Source organism: Dermacentor andersoni, chromosome 6, assembly GCF_023375885.2.
Source record: "Dermacentor andersoni chromosome 6, qqDerAnde1_hic_scaffold, whole genome shotgun sequence".
Classification (NCBI taxonomy): domain Eukaryota; kingdom Metazoa; phylum Arthropoda; class Arachnida; order Ixodida; family Ixodidae; genus Dermacentor; species Dermacentor andersoni.
Genome location: NC_092819.1, coordinates 28,761,219 through 28,785,842, shown reverse-complemented (window position 1 = coordinate 28,785,842; position 24,624 = coordinate 28,761,219). Strand labels below are relative to the sequence as shown.

The window sequence follows — 24,624 nt, the reverse complement described above, 5'->3', positions numbered from 1 at the left end:
CTATAATTTTCGATGCAATATTTCGCAAATACTGCATATGGCTTTTCGTTGTCTGCCAGGCTCTGCCAGTGAAGTCCTCTATGACTTTGGTAGGCCTGAAATAAGTACTTTTATATCATTGTTAATAAAGATATAATTATTATTAAACTATGGATGGTGGCTGAGCACAGCGTTATAGATCTTCATGTTACCAAAAACGTACCTTAAGCTGCGCTGCACCACCAACCATTGCTTAAAGCAAATGAAAGGAGCAGAGTTGACCTCGAAATGTTGGGCTTGACAAATCCCACTTTTTTTTTTGTTTACTTGGAGATGTCGCTCACTGTATAATTTTTGTCCGTGAATTTAACATATCTGTGTTCTACTCAACATAGAGGCAGAGCAGGCTGAGCACTGTCTTATCACAATGAAGTTTATTGTGAGCTCAAAACACAGGAATGACTCGATGCTTATCACTTTCAAAAGAGGATACAGAAACAGTAACTAGGACAACCTCAATGGCACACATATTGCAGTCCCCCGTTACTGCAGTAAATAATAAAGACAAAATAACAGATCTATTTTAACAAAATATCAAGGAAGACTTTTTCCACCAGACTAAGTACTACAAGTACTGACTGTGGGCTCCTCACTACCATAGCAGGTTCTGTCTGAACACATGAACAGAGCCATTGATCGGTGGCCACATGCAATCACTACGTTTGAAAACAAACTAAATGCAAAAAGAAAAATTACATTACCATACATACAGGTGACTATGTCCAGCACTCCTGGCTGACTGAATGCAATAGTGCTGCTTGGAAAATGAAAAGGAGCGAAGCTTATACTAGTGCAGCAGTTACTCGCTAACATGTTCCCGAAATTCCTAATCGAATGCCACCTTGCTTAAAAGAGCTTGCTTAAGCATTTTTCACATCGTTTACATATAAAATCCTTAAGACTAAAAATCTATTGCAAACCGGCATGCCAAAAAGAATGAAAAAAAGGTTTATAGAGCGGACTGCACTACCGGGACTCGCACGATTTTCAACCACAAATGAGCCACAATTTCATGCATAAGTGATGCCCAGCAGGCTGCAAGGGCAGATCTGATGACAATAATCATTATTTTATCTGTATTGTGAGCTTTTAAAAAAGTAAAGGTATATATAGTACCTGCAGATTGTGCAATGTCAGGCATCACGCAATATGTGTCTTGCTTAGCCACTGGCGTGATCAATGTCCAATTAAAAAATTCCAGCGCAAAAGCGCCAAGACATTTTTCGCTACTCCTTCTCCCTGGTTTAGAAATTTTCTACACGTTGTCTCCTCAGCTGAGCACAGGAATAGGTATGCGAGCCTGTCTGGGATCAACGTTGCGGCTAACTCGGCAGCAGAATTCATAGTCGGGAGTGCTGGTACAATAGGTAGTAAACTGAGGGAGGCACATGTCGTGGACGGAAAGCCCAAGGCCAAACTTGTTACAGTTCCCTCCCTTCGGGGGATCGGATGTTATGCACACGTGTGCTTCATCTGCGAGAAGCACACCGAAGTAGAAATTAATGATCCCATCAAAACAGCAACACACTTTCAAAGAGAGACTCGTAACAATTAGCCTTCGATACACTGCAAACAGACAACTACAAATCAGGCTCCGCAACAATTGCCTCTTCCACTTCGCCCTTGGCAATCTGGGGGAGAAAAGGGGAACTAAATCAATCAACCAATTAAACAATAAACACACACATAACCAGACCAATGTTTCAAGCAAGCACATGTTCAGTTCATGTGGGACTTCTGTACCCTTCAAACAACTACACTAAAGCCATCAGACTAGACTGAATATTTTTGATGAACTGAGAACACACTCGCATACTATACATGTTGTGCTAAGGACCAAGCTAAGAAAGTATGATACCTGCATAGAAAACAACAAATTAATGGTTATTCAAAGCAACTTGGAAACACTGGAATGAAAGGCAGCACTTTAATCAGGGCAGCTAGTAGTCTGTCCTTCACATACTAGTTTTTCTCTCTAAGCTGGAAGCAGGATGACGAAACAGGCATGCACGGGACAAGGACATTTGGCAAGAGCCTTGCTGAAATCTCACAAGTGGAACACTTTAAACAAGTATGAAAGAGAGACGAAGCTGCCCTTGTCTAAAGTGCATGTACACTTGTTTAAACCTGCGAGTATGAACAAACTAGCTGAATACTATCAAAATATTTTTTTAAGCCCAGTGTAATGGATAACAATATTTCCAGTGTTTACAGTTTATACCGTCATTACCAAAATTGTAATTAGGGGCTGGAACACAAAGTATGAAAAATGCAGGTCATCCTATAGTAGCGCACAGCAATGCCATGGTATCATTACTAAATCATTGCTGCTAAATGATGTATAGAAGGAGGCGAGTATGGAAACTTTACAGCTGTTCAAAAATTATAATTTTTCTTACTGCGTGGGTGCACCACTATGATCCAGAGAGGAATTCAGAGAGCAAACTGAATGCTTGTATCACCAATAACATCAACATTATGGCAAAATGATTATGTCATAGGAAAATGTGACATTGTATTTTGGCGCTGCCAGTGCATTATTTGCCAAACTGTGGCGGTGAGTGCTGAAAGTTTGCAGAGAAGCATGAGAACTACCCTGTCGGCATGCTACAAGAAAAAAAAAAAAAAAAGTGCAATGTGGCAAAGTGTAGCTCATAAAGAACTATCCATTTAACAATGGTGTGCTGGCTTACTCTGTACAGGAGATGGTACATACACTGCCCCCTTAAATAATAAAAATTTGAATCATTCTCATTTCTTCTTTACTGGAGCATGCACAAACCTTGGAACTGCTCATAGGAACATGCAAATGCATTATTATGAAACGTTGTGGAATTCAAACTGATGGTACATTTTACTGGTCGAAATGGAGTGCTTGGAATACATTTGTCTGGTTCATTTAGAGCATTACGCTCTGTTACGTTTTGCCTACAACGCGCGGTAATGCCGGCGCGGATGCAACGGACGCCGGGGCTTTGTTCAAAGCGGCGGACATTTTGGCCCGTCCGACGCCGCCGCAACGCCTACCCGCCAAGCGTGTCCAGGCGTGTTTCAGTGCCACGTGTCTCCGTGTGTGTGTGTGTGTGTGTGCCCACGCTTGTCAAAGCGCGGCATCAGGGGAGCGGAGCTCCCCAAGTGAAGGTTGGCGATGCGTCACTACACTCGGTTCAGCAGGTCTCTCGGCTCGACAGTTCGCGCCGTCGTGGGGTCATGCTCCGCCGTCCCGTGACCTTCATCCCGTGACCTTCATCCCGTGACCTTCTCTTTTGGACCGCGACGCCGAGGGTATAAGAGCAGCTGCCCCCGGACGCCAGGAGAGAGGCTCCGATTTGTACTGTTGAGTTACGTGCTCTCCCGTCTCTCCACTTCGGTCGACCTGACCGGTCGTTCTTTTGCTATGTTAGAATAAACAAGTTGTTCTGTTACCAGTCTTCTCTTGCTTTGCCGGGACCTTCGGATGCTTCCAGTGCCCCAGGCCGCCAGGCCAACGCTACCCTTGGGGCTTGCGACCCATTGGCAATAACGGGCGTCAGCACCGAGACCCCAACAACTCGTGCCAGCGGTGCGATTACAACATCTGGTTGCCAGCGGTGAGATCGCGACAACGGAGGCCAGCAGCGAAGAGATGCGGTTGACTGTATGCTGAGCAGCACAACGACCATCCGGGAGCAGCGCAACGAGCCCTGTGTGATGACTGGTTGCCTGCAGCGGAACGACTGCGCTGAATTCTTGGCTGCGAGGTTTGGTGAGTGCGGGACTTTCTTCTTCTGAGTTTTGCCAGGCTTTTGTTAGTGTTAGAAACAGAGCTGGTAATTGGGGTTGTCGTTGCTGCCGGGTTAGTTTGCGGCAAGACAATAGTGGGCAGTAGAGAAAGCAGCATTCAGAGCAGCCATGGATTTGAAGTCGTTGCGCAAACCGAAATTGCTGGAGCTTGCGAGAGAGTTGGGCCTGGATGTCTCAGACAAACTCAGAAAACCAGAACTGCTAAGGGCTATTCTTGAGTTAGAAGCTGAGGATGACGAGCTGTTGGAATGCCTTGAGACCATTGAGGAGAGGGAGGAGCAAAAAGAGAAACAGGAGCGTGAACTTAAAGAACAGAAAGAGAAAGATGAGCGTGAACGTAAAGAACAGAAAGAGAAAGATGAGCGCGAACGTAAAGAACAGAAAGAGAAAGATGAGCGCGAACTTAAAGAACAAAAAGAGAAAGAAAAAGAAGAGCGCGACCGTCAACACGCTTTGGAAATGAAGCGTCTCGAGTTAGAGATGGAACGCGCTCGTAATGGAAGTCAGGCACACGGTGCAGGAGAACGAGTATTGTTCAAAATGACTGACCTGATGCGGCCGTTTAAGCTTGGAGAGGACATTGGTTTGTTCCTGGTTAACTTTGAGCAAACGTGCGAGAAGCAGGGGTTCTCTCGGGAAACGTGGCCACAGCGCTTGCTCACTTTGCTACCCGGCGAGGCGGCCGACGTAGTCGCTCGCTTGGAGAGAGAGGAGGCAGAGCATTTCGACAAAGTGAAATCAAGTCTGCTAAAAAAGTACCGGCTGTCAGCGGAGGCGTTCTGTCGGAAGTTTCGGGAAAATGAGAAGGGCAGAAGTGAGTCATATACACAGTTTGCCTACAGGCTTATGTCAAACATGCAGGAGTGGCTCAAAGAAGAGAAAGCGTTTGGTGACCACGAGAAAGTTCTGCAGTGTTTCGGGCTAGAACAGTTTTATAGTCGGTTACCTGAGAACGTGCGGTACTGGGTCTTGGATAGGCCAGACGTTAGTACGGTGGCTAGAGCCGCTGAGTTAGCCGAGGAGTTTGTGACGCGTCGGGCTCGTGGAGCTAAGGACGGTCAAAAGGGTGAATTTGGCTCCAAGTTTGAGAGGCCAAAGTTCACGCCCATGAGAGCAAAGGGGGACACACGTAGTTCGGATGCGAGTGAAAGCAGTCCGACCGAACGTAAGGAGACGGCGGCAGCCGAAGCCGAACGCAGAAAGCGGTTCGAGGCGAGGCAAGCGCGCCTGTGTTATACGTGCCAGAAGCCGGGTCACTTTTCGGCGCAGTGTCCGACCGAACGTAAGGAGACGGCGGCAGCCGAAGCCGAACGCAGAAAGCGGTTCGAGGCGAGACAAGCGCGCCTGTGTTATACGTGCCAGAAGCCGGGTCACTTTTCGGCGCAGTGCCCAGAAACAAAACCAAAAGTCGTGTTTTTTTCATTAGGCAGCACTGACGAGAACATCAAGCTTCTCGAGCCTTACATGCGAGACCTCCTCGTGAACGGGAAAGAGTGCCGAGTGCTTCGCGATACCGCAGCTACGATGGATGTAGTTCATCCCTCTTACGTAGAACCCGATATGTTCACGGGCAAGTGCGCATGGATCAAGCAAGCAGTGGAAGCTCATAGCGTGTGTCTGCCGGTAGCAAAAGTGCTTATTGAAGGACCTTTCGGAGCACTTGAGACGGAGGCCGCAGTGTCATCTATGCTGCCCCCCCAGTACCCGTACCTATTTTCGAACAGGTCCGATCACCTCCTGCGCGAGAAGGGGCTTTTGTTTGGTGAGGCTAGCGTTCAGGCCTTAACCAGATCGAAGGTTCGGGAGCTCGCTGCAAAGGCGGTAGTTGCGGGGCCGACGTTGTTGAACGATGAAAAAGGGTCAGAGGCGCAGCAAGCTGGTATTCAGAGCACGCCCGAACTGAATAAAATTGAGCCTGTAGCGTTAAAGGCACCAGATACTGGAGAGGAAAATCCCGACACGGGAAAATTAGAAGAGCTGTCTCCAGATTTGCTCATCGCGCCTACGTCAGACGGACTTAACAGGTTGCTAAAAGTCAGCCGGTCGGCTTTGATAGCCGAGCAAAAGAAGGATGGCAGCCTAGAAAACATACGCTGCATTATCAAGGAAGGTATCGCCAAGAAAAATGCTCGCTTTGTGGAAAGAGGTGGGGTCCTGTACCGGAAGTATCTAGACCGCAGGGGAGTGGAGTTCGATCAGCTGATCGTGCCTCAATGCTATCGTCAGGATCTGTTGCGCTTGTCGCATGGGGGTTCGTGGTCCGGACACCTAGGAGTTAAGAAAACTAAGGACCGTCTCTTGCAGGAGTACTATTGGCCAGGGTGTTTTCGGGACGCAGACCACTTTGTGAAGACATGCGACACCTGTCAGCGGGTGGGCAAGCCAGGGGACAAATCGAGGGCGCCGTTGAAGTTGGTACCTATCATTACGGAGCCTTTTAGACGGCTCGTTATTGATACAGTGGGACCTCTGCCGGTAACAGCCACGGGGTACCGACACATTTTGACTGTGATCTGCCCAGCGACAAAGTTCCCTGAAGCAGTGCCGCTTAAAGAACTCAGCTCAGTTGAGATAGTCAATGCACTACTGTCCATATTTGCGCGAGTTGGTTTTCCTGCAGAAATCCAGTCAGATCAGGGTACAGTGTTTACTAGCGCTTTGACGACAGCCTTTCTCGAAAGGTGCGGGGTAAGGCTGTTACACAGCTCAGTGCACCACCCCCAGTCGAATTCCGTTGAGAAGCTCCACTCCGTCATGAAGCGCGTGTTGAGAGCATTGTGTTTTGAACATCAAACTGACTGGGAGCTGTGTCTGCCTGGAGTGATGTTTGCTTTAAGAACCGCGCCGCATGCGGCTACGGGGTTCTCGCCAGCTGAGCTGGTGTACGGTCGCTCGCTGCGATCTCCGCTTCGCATGCTTCGAGAATCATGGGAAGGCAGGGGCGACGACCCAGTCGTGGTAGAGTACGTGCTTAAGCTCCTCGAACGCTTAAGAAGGGCACAGGAGTTGTCAGGTGAAGCAATGGCAGAGGCCCAGCAGAGGGCCAAGGTTTATTATGATCGGACAGTTTCAAGGTCTGTTCTCTGAGAGGCCTGGTAGGACTTCTGTCCTTACTCATGACATAGAACTTACCTCCCCAGAGCCAGTACGATCCAAGGCGTACCGGGTGTCACCCCGCCAGAGCGATATTATGGAGGCTGAGGTAAAGAAAATGCTACAGCTCGGTGTTATTGAAGCGGGTGAGAGTGATTATACCTCCCCTTTGATTTTAGTTGAGGTACCGGGCAAGGAACCTCGTCCTTGCGTCGACTACCGCAGGCTTAATCCATCACTAAGGATCAAATTTATCCGATCCCTAACATCGAGGAGCGCCTTGAGAGAGTGAGTAGCGCTCAGTTTATTTCCACCCTAGATCTTGTCAGGGGTTATTGGCAGGTTCCACTTATAGAAGAGGCTAGTAGGTATGCGGCGTTCATTTCACCAATGGGGACATTCCGTCCTAAAGTTTTGAGTTTTGGTTTGAAGAACGCGCCATACTGCTTTTCAAGCCTCATGGATAAAGTGTTGCGGGGACAGCAAGAATTCGCTTTACCGTATCTAGACGACGTAGCGATATTCTCCGCATCCTGGCCGGAACATATGGCGCACTTGCGGGCAGTGCTAACCCGCCTGCGCGATGCGGGCTTGACAGTCAAGGCTCCCAAGTGCCAGTTAGCACAGGCCGAGGTTGTCTACCTCGGACACGTGATTGGTCGGGGTCGTCACCGCCCCTCTGAAATAAAGGTGGCCGCTGTGCGAGACTTCCCGCAACCGCGCACGAAGACCGATATTCGGTCGTTCTTAGGTGTCGCCGGCTACTATCAGAGGTACATCCCCAGGTACTCTGATATCGCGGCTCCCTTGACGGATGCTCTAAGAAAGACAGAGCCTCAAACAGTCGTCTGGGATGAGACAAAGGAAAGAGCTTTTAGCGCCCTAAAGAGCGCCCTAACAAGCCAGCCTGTGCTACGATCGCCCGACTACACAAAAGGGTTCGTTGTTCAGTGTGATGCTAGTGAGCGAGGCATGGGCGTTGTACTGTGCCAACGGGAAAATGGAGAAGTAGAACACCCCGTCCTGTATGCTAGTCGTAAGCTGACCAGTCGTGAGCAGGCGTATAGCGCCACCGAGAAAGAGTGTGCGTGTATCGTGTGGGCCGTTCAGAAATTGTCATGGTACCTAGCCGGCTCGAGGTTTATCATTGAAACGGATCACTGCCCTCTCCAATGGCTGCAGACCATCTCTCCCAAAAATGGCCGCCTCCTGCGCTGGAGCCTCGCTTTGCAACAATATTCCTTTGAGGTGCGTTACAAAAAGGGGAGTCTCAACGGTAACGCCGATGGCTTAAGTCGAAGCCCCTAACGTGGGAATCAGCCTCAAAATTGCTTGTTACTGATGTTTTTCTTCCTGAGGCAGGATTTTTAACCTATTGCTTTTGTGTAGTGTTTCAAAGTGATGATGTGCTTTCTAGTGCAATTTTTCGATTTGTGGACGCGTTCTGAGTGCTGCTAAACTACTGTAAGGAACTAGGCAGCAGTAAAAAAGGGGAAAGAGCCTGGCAGGGCTTAGTGAGGGTTGTGCCGTGCTTGCTGACTGAGCGGTTGACTTTTGGCGTGGTTCTAACGCTTGCCGGAAACGAGAACAAAAATGTCAACTCTCCCGAAGTCACTTTGCAGTGTCCTGTGTGCACCTGAACGTGAGAACGAGGCCTTCTCTGTGCGCTGCGCTCAAGAAACGCCCAAGGACGCCCAACTTCGGTTATGAGCATCATCGAGCGACATCCCTCCGGACAGCGGATGCAGTCCCCTGACCTTCGGGATCTCCTTCCCCCGGCGGGGCGGTCTGTTACGTTTCGCCTACAACGCGCGGTAATGCCGGCGCGGATGCAACGGACGCCGGGGCTTTGTTCAAAGCGGCGGACATTTTGGCCCGTCCGACGCCGCCGCAACGCCTACCCGCCAAGCGTGTCCAGGCGTGCTTCAGTGCCACGTGTCTCCGTGTGTGTGTGTGTGTGTGTGTGCCCACGCTTGTCAAAGCGCGGCATCAGGGGAGCGGAGCTCCCCAAGTGAAGGTTGGCGATGCGTCACTACACTCGGTTCAGCAGGTCTCTCGGCTCGACAGTTCGCGCCGTCGTGGGGTCATGCTCCGCCGTCCCGTGACCTTCATCCCGTGACCTTCATCCCGTGACCTTCTCTTTTGGACCGCGACGCCGAGGGTATAAGAGCAGCTGCCCCCGGACGCCAGGAGAGAGGCTCCGATTTGTACTGTTGAGTTACGTGCTCTCCCGTCTCTCCACTTCGGTCGACCTGACCGGCCGCTCTTTCGCTATGTTAGAATAAACAAGTTGTTCTGTTACCAGTCTTCTCTTGCTTTGCCGGGACCTTCGGATGCTTCCAGTGCCCCAGGCCGCCAGGCCAACGCTACCCTTGGGGCTTGCGACCCATTGGCAATAACGGGCGTCAGCACCGAGACCCCAACAACTCGTGCCAGCGGTGCGATTACAACAGCTCCAGCTCGGAGAGGAGCGCTTACCTTCAACCTGAGAGAGTATCGAGAGCTGACAGAATTCCAATCATGTGGATTCTCTGTTTGCTCTGGGAGACGTTGAACATACAGGTCGGGCATGCTTTTTCTGGCTCTTATGTCAAGAGGCCGCCACATCGCTGAAAACCAAGTCGGAGCAAGGTGGGACCCGTTCGAATGTACCATCAGTTTCCTGAACTTTGCTGCCTGTGCCAAGAAATGCCGCTGGCCTTTGAGCTAGCACATACAACTCGATGGCAGTGAACAGAAGGAAGGAGCATATAGTGCTCAATGCTTTTATCATTTCATACATGTGCTGGCATTAACCGTTCTGAGGTCTGTACATTGTGAGTTGTGCGTTTTGAAATATTAGTTTCATCCATAATGCAAAGCAGTGATACTATAGCTAGCGAAACATAGTCTGCAGTCAGCCTTAGACTGTTTTGTGTGGTGCTTGTTAGGGTGAACATTTGCACGCCTAAGCAGGCAAGTTCCTTTCGTGAAGTAAAAGCGCGAGTCACATTCGTTTGTAGAAGTTGCGCCTCCCAATGATAAAGCGGGAAGACTCAACTTTCCTTCCTCCTCTTAGCTATCCTGACTTAGCCACTGGTCTCTACTAAAGCAACTCTTCAGCTTCTTACTGCTGTATTCATTCAGCTTTGTTTCAAATTTATAGTATTTGGGCTACCCCATAGGCCTCACTCTATCCTTCAAGAAAACAAGGCGCCATCCAGTAAATATGAGAAGAATCCAAGTCCTACATGAACACTAATGAAGACAAAGCAGACACACTCGATCATTGTCATTACATGTACAAGAGAGATAATTTAGGTCCACTTCCACAACTACGAAGGTGGCATGAGAACACAAAGAAGGCGTGAACTCCAGCTTTATCCAATACACAGATGTTTAGCGGGCATTAGCCAATTATGGCAACTGCTGAGGTGCGATCACGCTCTCCAGGTTCAGCATTCTCCACTGCTCTAGCATCGGTAGAGTGGTTGAGAGACAGAATTCTGGATTGCCAATCTGTTGGCTGTAAGTTCGAATCCTCGCAGAACAGCAAGAATTATTATTTTTCTTTGCAATTTTCTCGCAAAGGGCTTGGGGATTGCAGTAACGAACAGCAGCAGACATCAAAACAACCAGGGGAGTGAGTTTATAACAGCTTTCACTGTAATGAAAGAAAATTTTAGTTTCATCCATAATGAGAAGCGGTGACCTGATAGCTTGCACAGTATTATGTCCAGTACTCCTTGTACTATTTCATGCAGCATTGGTTGGATAGGCTGTGCTGGAAGCCCTCCGGAGGCTGCATTGCTGACCACACAGGGGAATGGTGCAGACCATTTACTGACATCCCACAACCAGGACAAAGCTTGTCAGTGGGCCTTAGGTGTCCACCAGGACTAAGGCATGTACCACGTGTGCCAAGCATATCTTGCCGACATGCTATAGAAGAGTTAATGTTAGAGAGCCACATGTAAGAAGTTTGTAATCATATCATGTCGTTATGATGTCTTTTCAGCACTCAGTTGTCCAAGTGCTTGCGTGATCCTGTGATCAGTTGTTCTATGTTTCCCCTGAGTGTTTGAGAGAAACGATCATATGTATAGATACGCTTCTGAGCATTGTGCCAGCCAATCATATCAGCTGGTGGCATGAACAAAGACTCCAAGCACAGCATTCTTCCTTTCAGCAGCATTAGTGGAGTGGCTGAAAGGCAATACTTTCAACAGGCAACCTGGTAGCTATCATGTCGCTGCTTCACATTATGGGTGAAATGGGCAATTTTTTTTTCTTTATTTCTTTTAAAAGCTTCTCACAAAGCACTTTGGGATTCCTGTGACAGTCAACAGTAGACATTAAAATAACTATACTCTGTTTCACACACAGCAAGCAACGCTACTTCTCGCATTCACAACTGAAAAATAATGCCTCATAAGAACAGTGCACCATATAAAGAAGATATAGCTAGGTGTCATGTAATTCGATGTGACAGTAGAAACTATCACAGATATGAGCCTACTTACCACCAAACAAACACAGTGATAAGTTTCTGCGACTAGCAGCCACACCAGAACACTTGTACTTGCAACCAAAATATAATGCGTTTTAATGTAACTCTACATCTGCAAATTGTAGTTGAAATATATGGAACAGTTATCCCCTTAGAATGCTTTGCAGATCAAAAACTGCACGGTGAAAGGTGCAAAGTCATATGTACTACTATTACCGCACTACTTAAGTAGCTTCTGCAGCATTAAGTACGAAACAGTACAGACGAGTGAGCCGATAAGAGCTATTACTGTAAAAGGTGAAACTGTAGAAACATTTCCAGATTGATGCCAAACTGCGTCTTTGGGCACAACAATGTTCGAAAACTTGAGATTTAAGCAGTCTTTATTTTAAAGGGCGACTCTGGTGATTTTTCCATGTCAACGGCTGTCGATGAAATTCGCGGGCTATGTTCCTCTAAACACTTCTGTCATGTCCCCAAAAAAGCAGCTTTGAGAGTTGCACAAATTTTTTACAAATGAATTTAATTAATTGCCTTGAACATGCTACCTTGCCTCCTCCTCAGTTACAAGCCACGCTGTGTATGATGTCAAGAGTGTTGCAAGCAGAGCATGCTGGAATTATGCAGACAGTGACGAGAGCGTCGAGGAATCAACGATAGTGAGCAAAGCCATTGCATGACTTTGCATTGTGAAAGTAGAGGGATAGCACAAACTATTTCTGTATATTTGGTTCAACTGTAGTAGATTAACATTTCTGTTCTGCTGCCAAGGCTTGTGCACAACTGTTGACCCAAATGGGATGGCTCCGTCAGGTATTGTTGCCTTTTGTCTTACCTTCCCAAATGTAAAGGTGCACGCTTGAATAAAGCCTTCAATTAAATTCTATTGCTTAATGTACGTTCTTGAAGGCAATAATATGCACAGTGGAGATGACCCTCAAAAATGCATCAACACTATCAATTAGTCTTCAAGTACCAAGTTACAGAAGAAACAGCGAACACTTGAGTGGGACAGCTTCAACAGATATTTTCATTTGTGAGTGCCTAGCTGACTATGCAGTGAACATTGCCTGAGAACAATAAAATTCTTCCCACTCTCTTCCACACACACTTCAACAAAGCTTCATGTGTGCTCCTAAAATAAATAAACGCTTAAAACAATCCTCAAGAACTTCATGATATATATTTAATGTGCTTCTTGTGAGCTACCCTGGACTCTATATGTATAGAACATATCTACAAACATACAACTTTCAGACTACATTCAAAATAAAATACACTTGCTTGTTTTCTACCTATTTGCTGACAGTGGAAATGGTGATTACTGGTTGTCCTTTCACTAACATTAGACAGAAATATATTACAGGTCACATGCACTGTGGGAATCAATGCTATGCAAGGCATGTTGCAGCAGTGGTGTAGCTAGATCATCTGGCACCAAGGCCATAGGTATTATTCTGTCCCCCCCCCCCCCCCCCCCCCCCCCCGTGGGTAGACAAGAAGGCGGGGATATCGAAAATTTTGGGGGGAGGGGGGTTATGTTCAAGCACCAGCACAGCCACCTTGGATACCCCGCATGTCCCCCCACCGTTCGCTTTCATTCCCAGAGATCGCGAATGTAGCAGGTATACATGCTGTTTCATTTTCTGCACCAAATAACACAGGGTGCCGCAGTAATAACTTGTGATAAGTGCATTTGCACATCTGCTGACAGACTGTAATGCTTGGCAGCCAATACAGATGCAGCATAGTGGAATATATGGCTCACAAGTAACAAAAACAATTCAATAAAGTCTTAATTAGCAATTTTAGAGGCAATATTGCATTTGCAAAATTGAAGCCAGACAGTCATATGTTGCTCAACAACAACTTAACAGAAATTGTCGTAGGTACTATGGCGTGCAGTATTTTGGCTGTGGGCAGCCCTGATCCCAAACGAAAATTAAATAGCGTGCCAGTGACACTGATCTCCCCACCCTGATAGAAAATTCCTTGCTGCACAGGCGACAGTGCTATGACATTACGAGTTCTCGTCATTCTGATCCATAAAGTCTTTACTTGCTGCTATAGGCAAACATGATTATCCGAGCTGTGGTACTGCCACAAGTTCGGGAACAGAATAGAGCACTCTTCGCATCAATTCTTGACGTCACCACGCAAAAAAAGAGAAGGCCACGAAGAAGTCCGTGCCAACGAAAGCTTCCACTACTGTTGGTCTGCACTCGCAATGGAGAGGATAGAGAGATCAACATCAATGGTGCACTATTTCACATTTCTTTTGGTACTGCCATACTGGGCCGCCCGCAGTGTCGAACTACTGCAAGCTCTAGCACCCAAGAAGATTTCGTTTAGAGAAGTTCTTGTTGAGTTAATATGACTTTGAGTCCTCAATATTGCAATGTCTCCTCTATTATTCTAATTAAATAGCTATTTAATATATCTTATTTTAGGATAGCGCAGACTGAACGGAAGAGGGACCCAAGAGTCACACCGCTAGACTGTATGTTTAGCAACGCACTAGCACGAGCGCACCGCACATGAAACGTTCCACTAAGGCGAGCACTTTAGCGACCACTTAGCGAACTAAATTTTTTAGCTTGCACATTCAAATGAATTATTACGTAGAATATTGATAAAGCTGCAGCCGACAATTCTGCGACATTACACATGTGGTACATCGGGTACACAAGCTCAGACTGCTGGTTACCAGAGCATTCTTTACAACATACCCAGTCAAGCTGGTGGAAAGAGCGAGGTCATGAGATATCTGACTCCCCCCCCCCCCCCCCAAATGACATCTGGGGCCTGGGGCCCACGGCCCCCCAGCCTTCCCCAATACTACGCCACTGGCAGATAGCTGTCTATCTAACCTCAATTCGGATTGCAAAAACTATCATCAGATGGAACAATGTGTCTATGTAAGGCAAGCAACTCTGCATATGAACTAAGTGTGTGTGTACAGTGACGGCAGCAATTATGATGGCTTGACAACACTCACACATAGGTGATGGCAACAGCATGGTGACAACAGCAGTACACTGTTAACGACAGCAAGACTGAAGCATGATGATGGTGGCATGGCAACTGCCAATGCCAAAGGTGGTGCACTGGAAATCGAGGCAAGACAGGCAACTTCCTGCAACACGCAGGATTGAAGCAGAGAATGCTTCACCTTAAGACGACTTTTCAATCGTGTACCTAGTACAGAAGTGTTTAAAAAAAGCCATACCTGCATCTTCAGATGGTTGTGCTCTATTTGCAGGTCTTCAAGTTGCCTCCGCACTTGCTCAAGCTCTTGCTTCAAAGCGTCAGTGCTGGTTTCCGAATGATCAGGATCTAGATGAGCTTTGACGTAGCTGTAAGAGACAGTCAAGGACCATAGTGGCAGAAGAGTGTTGCAAGTATTCAGGCTGACAGATTTTGATGTTACTAACACACACACATACAAGCACTAAAAGGGACAATGTAGTAAAGGCTTCTGGATTAATTCAAGCACCTGGGCTTCTCCAAGAGATCATGCAACACACCTTTAATATGAGGAGTAAACCCACCCTGTAGCTACAGTATATCAAGTATGCACGCGACAGATGCAGTTTGGTCAGAACCAGAAGATCCAAGAGGCACAATTTTTAGTAACCCTACAATGCCAATAGACAAAGTTAAGGAAAACATATGGTAAATTATGAATTCCTTTATTGTACAGCAGAATTAAATATGAATGAGGGACAAATTTCGAAAGTTGCTTCATATTCCTCATAAAAAGAAAATTAAAATGAAAAAAGAAAGGCAGCTTGCCACAGGTGGGATGATGATTATGATGATGATGATGTAAAAGCCTGCGATTGATCATTTTTTCAAAGAGTTTACATGAACAACTTGCGAGTGCTATGGGCTGGTAGCTTGCCAGAGGTCAGATCTTTTCCATTTCAAGACAATCGCCTACAATCGCCTCTTTCCGTGCCAATGGAATGTCTCCTGTTTCCCAGATAATGTTGAAAACAGACAACAGAGCCATCTATGTGTCAGGATGAAGATGTTTTACCAGTATGTACATTACTCTGTCAGTTCCTGGTGCCGATCTCGCACAGCCATTCAAAGAAGCTCTGAACTCAGCAATGCTAAAAGGACAGTTGTACAATTCCGTTCCGCTACATGTACGGTTCAGCACCTTACTTTCGATCTGTTTATGTTTCTGGAATGACTGAGTAGTTCGCAGAGCTAGACACACGCTCGAAATGTTGTCCCAGAGGGTTAGCGTGGTCTTGAAGGCTGTAGCCTTAATCATCGACCAAAGGCATATGGTAGGCTTGTCAACCAATTAATTTTCTTAGCCTGTTCCGGGCATTTGCTTCTTGCATATAGGAATTTATGCTTGCGACATATTTTTCCCAGTTTTCTCTTTTAGCAATACGTTGCGTTCGTCCACCTTGGGATTTCACATGCTTAAAGCTTATGAGGTTTTCTGTTGTTGGAGGCCAACGTAGTAAATGGCAGGCTTTGTTTTGCTCCTTACGCACATTCTTGCATTGGTCATTCCACCACGGCATGCGTCTCTTTTTTGCAGTCCCCTTTTGTTTGTGGAACGCACTTCATTGCAGCATCAATTATCAAAGTGGTAAAATAAGCAATAGCATCGTTCACACTAAAATGTTTAAAAGTGTTTCGCCACATCTGGGTGATTTCCTCAAATTTTTACCAATCTGAGGATGCAACATTCCACTGAGGAGGGTGTGGGAGGAATTCATTTTGTTCTAAAGTTTTGAGGCAGATGGGAAAATGATCACTCCCATATGGGTTTTTAACTACGTTCCATTCTAGGCATGGGAGAAGCAGTGGCGTAGCTAGGTCGTCTGGCACCTGGGGCCCATAGGTCTTCTGTCACCCCCCTGATGTAGTCAAGGAAGGCGAGGATATCAATAATTTCCGGGTTTCAGCTCCTGTATAGCCGCCTTGCATACCACGCACGTTCCCCGGGTCCCCCTCTCCTTCGCTTTCTCTCCCAGAGATCGCGAATGTAGCAAATATACACGCTGTTTTTCCTGCGCCAAATAACACACGGTGCTGCACTGATAAGGTGTGATAAGCCCATGTGCACATCTTCTGTCAGACTGTAAGGCTTGGCAGCCAATACAAATGCGGCATCGAGGAAAATATGACTCACGTCACAAGTAACAAAAAATATCTTTATAATAAAGTTTTAATTACCAATTTTAGCAGCAATATTGCTTTTGCAAAATTGAAGCCCGACATTCATATCTTGCCCAACAACAACTTCACAAAAATCATCGTAGGGACTATGGCACGCAGTATTTTGTCTGTGGGCAGCCCTGAGCGAAAAAGAAAGTGAAATTGTTTGTCAGTGACGCTGATCTCCCTACCCTATTAGAAAACGCTACCTGGCTCCCCGCTGCACGGGCGCCAATGCTATGACAATTACGAGTTCTCTTCATTCTGATCAATAAAGCCTTGTCTTCATTTGCTGCTATATGGACAAACGTGATTATCCGAGCTGCAGTACCACCGCAAGATTGGCAACAGAATAGAGCACGCTTCACGTCGATTTTTGGCGTCACCATAAAAAAAGAAAGAAAAGGCCGCGATGAAGCCCGTGCCAGCGAAAGCTTGCACTACTGTTGGTTTGCACTCGCAATGGAGAGGATTAAGGGATCAACGTCAGTGGTCCACTATTTCATATTTCTTTCACTGCTGCCACATACTGGGCGCCGTCCGCAGTGCCAAAGTACTGTATCTTGTAGCACCCAAAGCGATTTTGTTTAAGAAGCTTTTGTTGAGTTAATAATATGACTTTGAGTCCTCAATTCTCGAATTGAAGTGCTTCCTCTATAAGTACTAATTACAGGATTATTAAGGAATATGGTTATTACTCATCTGCCATATTTTTCGTGCTACCGAGTTCCTAGTAATCATAGAAAGACATAACTTCATAGAATCTCGATCGGGAAATATCCTTACAAATTCACCTCTCTTTTAATAAAATTCTGTGCAGCTGATACAGACACTGTACTTGTAACATGAAGTCATGCAACAACAACAGTTTTCTGAAACTTTCGAGGTTAAGAAGGAAAGCGTGAAACATAACGGCAGGTTTCGCAGCGGCTTCTCGGAGCGAGCGGGAGAGGGGAAGTAAATGTGAGCTGGACATCGCGGCGGGCCCGCGACTACAGCCTGTCGAGTCATACGCCGCCAAACTCTTCGGCCAAACCGAGTCTGAAGACGATCCAGAGAATCCCATTCGTGACGTTTGACGGCCCCACTTAAGCAACGTCGCTCTCAACGAACGCTTCGCCGTAAACGCTAGCGCCGGGCGCGCTGGTTAAACGCCCTATTGCTCTTTGTTCGTCTTCGCTGCGCGTTCTGAACAGAAGAGGGACTCAAGAGCCCCAACGCCTTACAACGCCTCACTGTATGTTTAGCGACTCCTGCTCCCAGCATGAACGCACCCCACATGAAACGTTCCGCTAAGGCGACCATTTCCCAGTTTAGCAACGATTTCGCGAATTACATTTTTTTAGCTCGCACATTCGTGCAATTATTTCGTGGGGTGTTGATAGAGCTGCAGCCGACAATTCTGCGGCACAACGCATCGGGTGCATAAGCTCGGGCTACGGGATACCGGAGCATTCTTTGCAATTTGCACCTAGTCAAGCCGGCGGAAAGAGGGGTGTCTTCAGGCGTATATGACACCCCCCCACTGGCTCCTTGCACCCGGGGCCCACGGCCCCCCGGCCCCCCCTGTTGCTACGCCACTGGGGAGAAGTGTGGCCGAGCAGACAGCCAAATCTATCGCAGAGTATGTGTCATGCGCTATACTATAGAATGTCAGCTCCTTTTTATTTAATAAGCATGCATCTGAAGAAACAAGGAAATGTTCTATTAACCGGCCCTTCGCATCGTATCGAGAGACTCCCCAGAGGGTACGGTGCATTGAAATCCCCGAGTATGTAAGCTCAGGCAGCTCATCAATTAGACTAAGAAATTCTGTTCTTTGGAGTCTGTAGTGGGGTGGTATGTACACAGAAGAGATTGTAGCGAGTTTTCCTAACAGTAAGGCTTGAACCGCAACTGTCTCAAGAGGCGTTCGGATTTCCAAGGTCTGACATGCTACATGATTATCAACTATAATTGCGATACCACCAGACCAAGCAAGAGCATCGTCACGGTCTTTGCAGAAAATGTTAAATTGCGGTAGAAAGCCCGTCTGTGTGAGCTTTAAATGGGTCTCTTGGACACACAGCATCCTTGAATCATATTTACACATCAGTTATTCCACATCGTCGAGGTTATGTGGAAGTCCCCTGACGTTCCATTGTAATATTTGTGCCTCCATATTAAGGAAAGAGTGTATGCTGTTTGTTTAGAGAGGAAAGTTGATTTAGCTTACAAGGCCCTTCCCGGGCCCCGCAATGCGGAGTTTCGTCTTTCTTGCCACGGTCCTGAGACTAGCGGCGGTCCTATGGCTGCGCCGTCCGGCTTGGAGTAGGATACATTGCCTCTTGAGAGGCACTGGACGTCCGTTCTTGTGAGCGGCGTGTTTGTCGTGAAGGCCTCACCTGAATAGATGATGCCTACCAACCCTTGGTGCCTACCAACCCTGAGGTCGATGGGCCCTCTTTCAGTGACAGCAAAGTAGCGCTGTCTGTTATTGCCAAGGGGGCTGGTGGCACAGCCATGGCCGCACTCTTTGTGGGTCAGGCAGATGCCGGAGTCTGCTGCGGCGTTGACCCTTTACACGCCGCACCAACATACCCTGCGTTATGAATGAATGAAACACGTTTCCGCTGTTCTTGAAATGACATGGTTTATTTTAAGTTTCAGTGTGATAATATTCTTTTCTTTTTTCCATGTCAGACATGATCGGGAATATGTGGCATGATCACCGTCGCAGTTCACACAGTGGAGTGTGCCAGTGCAGTTGTCGGAAGTGTGCTCTTGTTCAACACATTTTGTGCAAGTGAGACGGCCTCGGCAGCTTTGTAAGCCATGACCAAATCTTTGACATTTGAAACATCTACGTGGCTTTGTAATGTCTGGTCTTACTTGTGTTTTTGTATATCCTATATCGAGAGATTCTAGCAGTACACTTGTAGCAAAGGTGAAAATGAGATGTTTTACAGGAATTTCTTTGCTGTCATGCTTGATCTTAATTATTTGTTCTTTGACAACATCCTCCTCCTTCCTTCCTGCGAGCAGTTCACTCAGATTCAAAAGATCAGCATCTTATATCACACCTCTGGATGTGTTCATGGAGCGATGTGGGGTTACTGTGATTTCGATATCACCAAAAGCCAGAATATTTGGAACAAGTTGGAGCTGGTCACATACTTCTAGCAGTAGGTCGCCACTAGCCATTTTAGTGATTTTGTAGAATGGTGAGAGCTTTCGCAATGGTGCATGATGAAAGGGCTTTTCGTGTGTCTTTTCAGGGCACTGACTAAGTATTACATGGTAACGCGGGAAGGATTCCTTGCATTGGGCAAAAAATTGAAAAGTTTTTTCAGTGCACCCTCATTCTGAAAGAGGGCAATCAGGAAGTCGGAGAAAGGTGCTTAAAACTATGAATAACTTATATTTCAGTAGCTACGCCAGCCACCCACCACCGAGCCCAACAAGGGGACACTGCGAGACCCGAACGAAGTGCAGATGCCAGCTGTACATAGCTACTACAACCTAATATTATAGATCAAAGGTTGGATGAACTACACCAGGTTAACCCTTGCTGCCTGGAAAACTGGAAGTAAATGAAATGAGAAGAGAGGAGAAGTGGAAAGTGATAGAAAAAGACAGGTCAAAGCAACTACTGATTTCCCCCGGATGGATCGGTCCGGAAGTACCGTCTACATAAAGACGAGGCCAAAGGGGTGTGTTGAATCCACTGAGGGACTGTAAAGGTCCAAACTCCTGGCACTGGCTCAACCCCCAGGATCCTCTTTTACCCGGACAAGGCTAAGCTGCGCACAGTAAGACGCGGGATGGTTCAACCCTCATGTGCTCGGGTATGTGGTATCGCAACACATCAAACGCCTGCTGATGCAGACACCCCAACGGGGTGCCAGAGGTGGGAGTCAAACCCAGAACCTATGCATGTAATGCACAGTGTTCTACCATGCATCTCATGCGGGTATTTATTCAAACATATTTACAATCAAGCTGTGGGAGTGTTGGCCAGCCCCACTTGTGGCTATGGCAGCAAAATGTGTAACATCTGTTAAACTGCAGGTGTCACGCAGCATATACGCAACATATGAGCTTTCCAGGCGGTGGCAACTGGGCACGTGAACACCCCCCCACCTACCCTGGTGTTAATAAAAATGACTGTTAGTATGCAGCTTACATAGCTCCCCTCCACCTTGCTTCCCCTCTCCGCGCCTGGACAAGTGGACATAAAGAACAAATTCTATGAAAAAGACATGTTCAGTTTAGGTGGGCCAGACTATTGCGCCTGAAAATGCAGAAGGTGACAACGTTTTGCTGATAATCTCACTTATTAACCCGACAGTGTTAAGGACCCCGTGCCGCAGAATATCCGGCATCGGCATCCAATGTTATACGTTGCTTTGGCAAAAAGAATTTCGAACCTCGCATACCCAACCACCCACGCAGGAACTCCATGTGGTGCAAGGAAATGACTGAACTAATTGAATTTCTCAAGGTTGACCTTGAGAAATTCAATTAGTTCAGTAATATGTAGAAAAACTGTAAAGTACAAATTTAACACAACCTTACAGATATGATAGCATCGGGTTGTAATATGAATATAGGAGAAAACAATTCTGTTACGCGAGAACTAAAAAAAAAGACAATCAACATAAACAGCAAGTACGCTAGTAAAAATACAGATAGCACTTCGGTTGAGATCATGCAATGCTTCATCAGAATGTTGCAGAGTCACTTTAATACAAATAAAAAATGCAAAAGGGAGGTGCTTTTGCATTCAAATTTATTTAGTACTAATGATAATATGAACACAGAAGCCAAAAACCAAACCTATAGCATGCACCAGTGTGTCATCATTGTGAGTGGAAGCATTCAGACAAAAGGATACGCTATTGCATTTTCAGGCTTTTCCTGCTCTTCAAAGAGGCTCACAAGTGCTGAAAGAAAAAAGAGAACATGAGACCTTGAGACAATAACTGAGGAATTAACAAACTTGTATTCAATATTGACATATTAAGAGCAGTGCCATCAATTCCATGTGAAAGGTTGAGACTATAGTAGTTATTCGCCTTCTAAAAAGCAAATGGATGGTTAAAACTCCATACTAAGGAAAGAAGCAGAATGCCAACAAAAGTGGAGTCGTCAAAGAGGTTAGGTATTTAGGCTTTCACACAGAAACCTTGTTCAGTAAGTGAACAAGGTCTCCGTGTGCAAGTTGATGAACGAGCATCACTCGTAGCACAATACCATGTAAATATGTTGACAATTGACTAACTCCCTTGAAACTTGAGCTGAACTAAAAAGGATGCAGTGCAAAGCACCAGATGCTGAGTGATTAGCTGTAAGTGCACAACAAAGCCTGCGCCGCAGTGCTCAAGGTGCTCGCAATATGCTGCACTTGCACCACCAGTGTTTTGAATCCACTGAGTCGATTCCCAGTGGTGTGCAGAAACATGAGTTCTAAGATCATATGCGGCATTCATAGCAAGTAGTAGTGATAAACTGTTCATGTAATATTCAGTAAAGAGAGCCAAAATTCTGCACATTTTTATCTGTAAGTGTTATATGTTGTAATGCTTGAACAATAAGGCCAAAAGAGATCCTTCCAGTAATATTTGGCCAGGCAAGCTGACCTATAAGTAATTTCATGCAAATGAATGCATTTCCAGTGAAATTTATTAAAACTTGTGAGACAGCACTGGAGTGCGAACGACCTTATATAAACATCATGCAATAACAATCAGCCTTCAGGCAAGACAGGGGGCTCATAGAATGACGTAGACTTGAATTGATCCACAGTGGGTGAACAAGTTGTTGAGGCCGGGGCCAACATATTGACAAGAAGGGCTTGCCTTGTTAGGAAAAGAATTCGGATGGAAAACAAACGCATGCACACACAAGAAATATGATGAGGCCAAGCACTCGTCTGTTGACAGGGCAACTGCTTTATAGTCGAAGCTGCTGTTGCCCTGACAAAGACAATTCGGATTATATTATTCGTCCACTGTTTAGCGATCGCCACACCCTTTCATGGCGCGTCTGACGATGTCTTTAAATCAACTCGTTAATTGAAATCACATATCCTTTTATGTGACAACGTGAAGCAACCACTGGGCGTGACCGAAGCTTCCAAACTGCACCTTAATGCTCTACCAAGCGTCGATGTCATAACCGTGCGCGGTTACCATACGTTGCCACGCTCAAATCATTTGAATGCTGTTCACCTATTGTCAGTCTCTCAAACACTCCACTTTTTTCCAGGTACTTCCGGAACTCCTCTTTCTTGGAGTCTACAGGTGTGAACGTCTGCAAACGAAAATAAGGCGTCTCAGATATGATTAGATAGTTTTACCAAAACATTTAGCGAGTATTTTCTTTTAAAGATGTAACGTAATGTAACCATACCCAACACGCCAAAACACAATACCTCAAGCCACTTCTGTATGAAAGAGCTGCTAATTCTCCTTCGTTTCGCAAGCAACTGATGGCTACAAGACGCAAGCAAAAATTTCGGCAGTACTACAAAGAAGCTATAGCTGTTCATATTTTTAATGCACCTACGTATGAAGCAGCCTGAAGTTCACAAAATAATGCGCTGTCACAGCTGTTCCCGTTTGCGCGCAAGCATGGCAAGCATAATTAGAAATGATGATACATACGCGATACGACGTCATGAAGGCGGAGGAAAGGTGAGCGACACTAGTGCTCACCTAAACCTTTAATAGTTGGTTGCGATTAAGCGAAAACCGGGAAAGCTGTCAGACCACACAGCAACACAGAAACCAAACCACGCCAACCTCTCAGCACCACGTGACTCGTTAAGCGATGTCGATTGGCGTTCTTGGAATAAAAGAGCTCAGTGCGACCGGTGAGAGCTGCGCAAGCGTGACGTCGGAAAGTACGTAATTCGAAGTGCAGTGCACCAAGAACACACCCATTGACTGCATTGTAACTTAGTAACAGACCACCTACAACCAAGGTAGTAACTCTCATTCTTGTTTTTGATGCTAGCAGGCGCTACAAAGACGCCACATCTCATAATTATCTCGTATAGTATCATATCATTGCGTTCGTGAAAATTCACAGACGGCTAACACCGTTTACTCAAATGTAACATTCATGAAACTGCAGAATGTTTCCGTAAGAAATTCAGCAGGAATTATGACACAATCATACTTTATATTTGGAAGGCATCGCAGTGGCTGGGTCAGTGTGAAAAATGAAACAGAAGAACGCGTTCACCCATGTGCGTTCACCACTCGTCTACCGAGTAACAGACTGCGGGCGGAAGGCTTAATTTTATTAGTATAATGGTCCTATCACAGTAGTGTGCTACGATATTTGGCTTACCTCAACGCTCGGTGTCATGCTTATCAACGACTTCCCAGCGGAAATAACCCTTGATTCCGCTAAAATCTTGCTGGAGCTGTTGGATCGATTATCACAATGCCGTAAAAGCCTACCATATTCAAATTATCACCCAGCCATGGTTGCCAGATTTGGCTACTTTGCGCAAAATTAGCTGCTTTTGAAGGGTCGCGTCGGGAGAGCTTTCGGGTTGGCTACATGAATGCTTTCTGGCTACATTTAAAATCAGCATTTTTCTATGACTACAGACAAGCCAGGCAAAATATTACAGATAAATGGTATGATTTGCTGTGCTACGCCCACACACGACGTGCTACGACCATATCCTCACCTTGTGCAGTTGGGAAGACGCAACCTCCACCTTGCAAGTGCCGATTCAACAAGTTGTGGCTCATTCCATGGAACGTTGAGTGCTCAGGAAATCATGCGATGGAAATAGAAGTTTATTACGGTTCCATGATGAATTTGAGTGAGGGCATTTGTGAACACATCTATATATGGCTCTAAAAACTGCTAGAAAAACACTTTTCGTAAGTGATGCTATATGATATTCCCTTGCAAAGTTGAGATATGGCACAGGGGTAGATTGACAAATGACTAGAGAGCGAGCATTGTTCGCACGGCGCACTCGGCTGGTACTAGAGCTCAGTGACAACTACTTGCGTTTACTTGATCAT

The 24,624-nt window shown here is 46.3% G+C and overlaps 1 protein-coding gene across 3 annotated transcripts; it reads right to left on the bottom strand.

The window, feature by feature from the left end:
* Positions 1–394: 394 nt before the first annotated feature.
* On the bottom strand, positions 395–24,073 carry LOC126521450 (c-Myc-binding protein). 3 transcript variants are annotated; one of them, XR_011895111.1, is made up of 5 exons: positions 23,141–23,215; positions 22,804–22,885; positions 21,468–21,516; positions 14,634–14,760; positions 395–1,670 (listed from the first exon to the last, which is right to left on the bottom strand). XR_011895111.1 is itself a non-coding variant. In XM_050170148.3 (5 exons), exons 1-5 carry the CDS (start codon positions 23,945–23,947, stop codon positions 1,620–1,622), a joined length of 327 nt encoding a protein of 108 aa, XP_050026105.1. In that variant the 5' UTR covers positions 23,948–24,073; the 3' UTR covers positions 395–1,619. The 3 variants fall into 3 exon arrangements, 2 of the variants coding, with proteins under 2 accessions (XP_050026105.1, XP_050026107.1); XM_050170148.3 differs by lacking the exon at positions 23,141–23,215 and adding an exon at positions 23,930–24,073; XM_050170150.3 differs by lacking the exon at positions 23,141–23,215 and adding an exon at positions 23,239–23,383.
* Between the last annotated feature and the right edge of the window lie 551 nt (positions 24,074–24,624).